This window comes from Panonychus citri, unplaced genomic scaffold (genome assembly GCF_014898815.1).
Source record: "Panonychus citri isolate SS breed McGregor unplaced genomic scaffold, ASM1489881v1 Contig00138, whole genome shotgun sequence".
Taxonomy (NCBI): Eukaryota; Metazoa; Arthropoda; class Arachnida; order Trombidiformes; family Tetranychidae; genus Panonychus; species Panonychus citri.
In genome coordinates, this window is record NW_026515543.1 from 4,393,427 (window position 1) to 4,399,426 (window position 6,000).

Genomic DNA, 6,000 nt, shown 5'->3' on the forward strand with positions numbered 1-6,000 from the left:
ATTATGATTATGAAATTAACATGATGATGATGATACAATTGTATTAAAAGTAATCAATGAATGATAGGATTAAATTGTTACGATGATGATTAACTTTATTATGATTAGTTTAAATGGTCCCTCTAATTATTGTCGGTAGTGGTCAAGGTTGACCTGATCACGAAACAAACAGGAAAACACAATTAATTTAAATGATAATAAGAAACTTAGTATATTGAATTAAAAGGTTCTCAAGTAAATTGCTAACAATTTACTGATCCAGTTAATGGTTAATCTAAGTGTAATTGGAAACACTTTCAATGGCAACCATAAGTTGCCCTTTACAATTATTGATGGTCAAAGGTAAGTGGGTGGTGGTCAGCGGGGTGGGAAAGGTAAGCCTTTTATTACCTGTTCAAAAGGCTAAAAATAATCGTGTCTATGTAATTATTTTTTACCTTTACAATGATTAAGGTAAATTGTTAACAATCAATGAAAAGTGTAATTGATTGACAATTAACGTTTCATTTGTGTTGAAACAATTTTACAACAATCGGGAAATGAATTGATTTAATTGCTCTTTATTGGCGAGAAAATAAAATGATGAGGAACAATTAACAACAATTAAACTAATTTAGTTCCTTTTGTTTCAATCAATATCATGTTTCGTTTCATTTTTTTTAAATCATTTGTTTCATTCATCTTGTGGATTAAGGATTAACGTAAAGGATAATCTCTCACTCTCTCTCTCTAAGGTAAGTTTAGATTATGATTTTTTTTTAATTTCTTCCTTTTCTTAATTGATTAAAAAGTCATTAAACTTTTCTAATTACAATCAAGTGACTAGTTAATTAGCTTAGGGGTTTATGGTTATTATATGAAAATGTCTTTCGGTTTTAATTGTTGCTGTTTCCATTGTTTTCATTATACACCAAGAGACTTTAATTGTGATTAGAGAGGTTAATTTTTCTGGATCAACAATTATAATTAAGATGATGATGATGATTAAGGAAACAGGGATAATCTTTGCCAATATTTTGCACCCAAATCTTTTAATCCTCAATTTGAATTGCGACTGTGTCAACAATTAATTATCGCATGATGTTTACATGTAGTAACCTTAATCAGTCGAGTGGATAAAGTTGATTACATTGGTGAAAATTAAATTAACTTAATTAATCAAAGTGAATATAATTTTATTTCTTAATTGTTGACGATTTACAAAGTTTCACCGGCGGGAAAATCAGCAAACTTTCAGGTAAGAAATTGGTGAAAACTTTACCCTTTTTTTTTGCTTCATTGTTAATCACAATTAACATACTAGTTAATCAACTCATCTAATTGTTACAATTATCCTTGTCTTAACCCAATTAAAAATTATCAATCAAATTGATTACATTGAGACACACAAACAGTAATCAAGTGTTATTGATTAGATATCTAATTGATTGTGAAGCTTAATTTTCAAGAGTTGTTCAAGGTAACAATTAATTTGTTTAAACGGCAATTAATTAATTTACACAATCAATTAAATCAATTGATAACTTTAACTTTAGGTCTTGGATGATCAGTTGATTAGATTATCATTTTTTGTTTCTCTCTCTCTCATTCAATAGTTAATTTTATGCAATGATTAAAGAAACAGAGTTAATTGTTACTTATTAGAATTGATTGTCAAGTAGAAAGTCACTTCGTAATTAACTTTTTTAATCAACAATTTATTATATTAATTTACAATCAGTTTCAAGTATCAATCTCAAGTGAGTCTATTTGATTGTTGTAAATAAAAAAAAAGGTGCGATAAAGATTATTAATCATTTAGACAATTACAATTAAGAAATCGGATGATGATGATTAATAAATTGCTAATAATTATCACTATTATTGAGACGGTAAATTGTTTGATTAAGAAATAAAAAAATAGGATAAATTATCTTGATTATCAAGATTAATTAATAATAATCAAGTATGAGAATTGAGAATCAACAATCAACAATCACTCATAAGCAATTGATTAATCTAATTGTGCAATTCAATTCTAATTGTTTAAATCCTGTTTTAAAGTGAATTCAGTTAATTGTTATCTCTTGATTTACTAATTTTTTGTTAATTTCTTTCAGTGTGATTGACCATAATGGCCAGTAAATTAGCTTATCCATTTTTAGCCAAATTCAGGACAAAAAGTAAATTATATCAACAGTTTCTCATTGAACTTGTTGGTACCTTCATTTTAATTGTGAGTCAAATTGAAAGTGATTAACTTGATGATTGGAGAGGATTAATTGTGATTTGTGTTTTCCAGGTACTTATTGACAATGCAGTGGCTACTTACAGCTTTGGACACACCTCAGATCACTTTGCAATAGCCACAACCGCGGGTGTCGGACTTTACATTGCAGTTGTTTTTGGTGCTACAGTTTCAGGTAATTAGTGTTAATTAGTTGTAGTGGTTGTTAATTGTTGTTGGTATTAATTGATTGGGACTGATTTTTTCCTTACAATTCAGCTGGACATGTGAATCCGGTTGTTACTTTTGCACTTGCAACTTTGAAAAAGTGTCCATGGCGATCGGTTCCCGTTTATTTCGCCGGTCAGTTTATCGGCGGTATGGCTGCGGCATTGGTCAGTTTCGCGAATCAAAGGTTGGCCATTGTTTCTCGAGATGGACTTAACTCTTCGATGGCGAGTAAAACTGTCTCTCTGTTCATGTCCAATCCTGGAATTCGACCAGTTGACCACGAGACTGTGATCGTTGATCAAATTCTTTGTGTTGGAATTTTAATGTTCGCCATAATGGTTCTAATCGATGGTTCAAATGACCACAACTCTAAAAGAACCACACCTTTTGGATTACTTTTTATTCTGATTGCGGTGATCCTCGCTTTCGGTTCCAATGCTGGAGCAGCGATCAATCCAGCTCGCGATTTACCTGCAAGACTTTTCGCCCATTTCATTGGACTCGGCGATATGTGGTCAGATTGCTTCTGGCTTACCGGAAGTACTTTAGGTCCATTCCTCGGGGCAGTTATCGGTGCCTGGGCTTACTATTTGTGCGTTGAAATTCACAGGATTGACGATGAACGAACAGGATCCGCTCCTCATGAATTACATTTACTAGATTTAGAAAAGACTTTGGAAAAACTTGAAGTGCTAATTGAAGCTGAAAAGTCAACTAAGAATAGAAACAAATTATTGGATTAAGATCAATCATCTAATCACCATGGAGATCATCTTATTCATCCAACAACAATTTACCAAATGTAATAACTATTAGATAAAATCATTGAAAATTAAACTCATTTACCAATAATAATAACAGTTAATGTCTCACAAATGATATTAGTTGTCAATTGTTACACTTCAAGAATCAATTTGTTTTGAAGCAGAAAAAATAAGACCAAATAACAACAATCAAGATCAACAAGTGGATTAGATTAACAAGATGATGGATTAAAGGTTTTCTTCCTTGGATTATGTTTCTTTATTTATAATCCACAATGACAATTGTTATTTTTAAATATTCTCATGTTGTTGTTAATCAGTTTCATCTTTCTATCAGTTGGACAAATGAATTTAATGAGGACAAATTATCTTTCTAGTGGTCATCTCCAATTCGTATTCTTTATGGACAATATTTGCTTGTCCATGTTTAAAGTAATTTATATGATTAATGATTACGAGAGAAAAAGGTTTAGATTGTGATTAGAAGTTAATTTAGATCTTAATCGTTCAGATTGATGATGATCGAGTGTAACTGTGCTGTTGTCCACTCAATGTCCATCTCCTTTCATAATGTACAAGAGGCTTGAGATTTGGGAGAAGAAAAAAATAACAACAGATAAAGATGATTATGATTATCGTATTATTATTACTGGACATTGGTCGATAATGACAAGGACGATTTTTCATCTTCCCTTTTTTGACAATAATGACAATCAAATGATCAATTGAAAGGTAATTGTAACGGCAAACAAAGACGGACGATGGTCAACACAACGAACCAACAAGACTGAGAGAGGCAAGACAAGTATATAATATAAGAGGAAATTGGTCATTTACGAAAAAAAAAGAAACACAAATGACCAAAGGAAAATGATGAACAAAAGTTTCTTCAGGTAACTGGGTCACTTTTTTTTTCTATTACACTTTTGGTTTACCTTCGTCATGTCCATTACTCTATCACCATAGATGTCTAACTATAGCCAACAACTGACCACTGATAAGAGAAAGATAGTAATCATGAATCAAAAGAAAGCGATACCTGAATGTAACCTTAACTAACCTCAACTAATGTGGCAAAGAGTAAAGTGGACATAAGGTAATGGTCATTTTGATTCTTTCTCTTCATTACTTTTTTTTTCTTCTTTCGATTTTGCTTTTCAAAGGCTTAATAGAGGGAAAAGGGTTCCTTGGTTGAGTGGCTTTCTCTTTCTTTTAGATGGACAATTGGAAGCAGAAAAAACCAACGAGATGGACACACTGTGTGTGTGTTACATTGGTCAATAGTCGCCACTGTTTATGTGTCGTATTGTGACCATAGAGAAGACGAAGAAGAAAAAAATGCTCTACTTTTTGAATGATGATGATGCCGGTAAGATGATGATGATGATGATGAAAGTTTTAAAAAGGAAGAAGAAAATAAAGTCAGATGGACAATGGTCAGTCTTTATTTTTTTTTCTCTTTCGCTTTTTTTGCTTCCATTTCTTTAGTGTGTCAACGTTTAGGCGTTCTCGTTACTCGTCACCACCATTGTTACCTCTGTGTGTTTGTTGGTCATCGTCATCTTTATCTTCATCATTATTATCATCATCATTGGTCAACATTATTATTAGGCCTCTACTATATTATATATACACATACAGGGTGTCCTTTTAAAGGTACAATTCTCATCTCAATCTCTTTGTTGTATATGTGCATTAACCATGATTAGGAAAAGGTTTCTCTTTCTTTCTCTCAATTATCATCATAATCATCAACAGAATGATACAATTATAACAATAAAATCGTAATAATAAGAAAGAAAGGGAAAAGAGTGAGTGAGTGAGAGAGAGAGAGAGAGAGAGAGAGAGAGAGAGAGAGAGAGAGAGAAAGGTAATATAACGACAATAGTAATAAAAGAAGACAGAATCGAGAGAGAGAGAAATAAGAAACCAATTGATCTATTATCACAATTATCAATTGTTATCAATCGTCGTCATTATGAGAGAGAAACAACTGACCAGAGTGACCAACATATTCAACAAGAGGTGAGACTCAATTGAATCCTATTATTATCTCTGTGTGTCCATTAGTTTTCAATGTAAATCTAATAATAAGTTTTACTAACTTTAAATTAATCAGATAAATATTACAAAGTAAACTAATTATCAACACAATTTGAATAAAACAACAAAATTAAATCTTTCAAATCCCAGTCAGATTAAACAATCAAAACTAAATCATCTTCAGGTAATTGTAACATTTAAAAATCAACTTATACATAATTTGAATCTTTATCAGAGTGAAAATCAATAACAAATAATAATAATGAATAATAATAAATAGCTAATCTTAATTGTCTTAACATTTAGTTTTACTTCATAACGATTTAACCATAAATTTAAACACAGTTATCAGATTGGTTAATATTTTCAAGGTTAATTTTAAATTGAAGGTCAACAGGTTAACATGAATGTGTTTAGATTGTTATTAAATGTGAAAGTCCATTTAAATTGATATAGATTTTTGAATTACCGGCAATTAAAGGTGTGGCTTAAGTGCTCTATGTATATTAATACAGTTTGTGATTTACAATTTACCGATTGTAATACAATTGTAATCATAAGTAATCATTAAATTGTATTAAAATTACGATAATAAATATGAGCATAAAATATAATCAGTAGACACTAAAAATATTAGTGAGAAAAAAAATCACGATGACCAATGGAAGAGAGAGAGAGAGAGAGAGAGAGATGGTCAAGGAGTGAGAAAGGAAAAAAATAGAAACTAATAATAAGGATAATAACTAACTAACTATG

The 6,000-nt window shown here is 30.8% G+C and overlaps 1 protein-coding gene across 2 annotated transcripts; it reads left to right on the top strand.

Moving 5' to 3' along the window:
* Nucleotides 1–1,080: 1,080 nt before the first annotated feature.
* On the top strand, nucleotides 1,081–3,295 carry LOC128393702 (aquaporin-7-like). Of its 2 annotated transcripts, XM_053353918.1 has the most exons (4): nucleotides 1,081–1,237; nucleotides 2,100–2,215; nucleotides 2,282–2,402; nucleotides 2,486–3,295. In XM_053353918.1, the coding sequence occupies exons 2-4, from the start codon at nucleotides 2,114–2,116 to the stop codon at nucleotides 3,178–3,180; spliced, it is 918 nt and encodes a 305-aa protein (XP_053209893.1). In that variant the 5' UTR covers nucleotides 1,081–1,237; nucleotides 2,100–2,113; the 3' UTR covers nucleotides 3,181–3,295. The 2 variants fall into 2 exon arrangements, with proteins under 2 accessions (XP_053209893.1, XP_053209892.1); XM_053353917.1 differs by lacking the exon at nucleotides 1,081–1,237 and having other exon boundaries at nucleotides 1,910–2,215.
* Nucleotides 3,296–6,000: the final 2,705 nt, after the last annotated feature.

Excerpts from the sequence above, each read along its gene's own strand:
- LOC128393702 (XM_053353918.1), top strand. The coding sequence starts at position 2,114 with ATGGCCAGTAAATTAGCTTATCCATTTTTAGCCAAATTCAGGACAAAA. Across the intron at positions 2,216-2,281 it reads TTGGTACCTTCATTTTAATT|GTACTTATTGACAATGCAGT; the intron begins GTGAGTCAAATT and ends TGTGTTTTCCAG. Across the intron at positions 2,403-2,485 it reads TTTTGGTGCTACAGTTTCAG|CTGGACATGTGAATCCGGTT; the intron begins GTAATTAGTGTT and ends CTTACAATTCAG.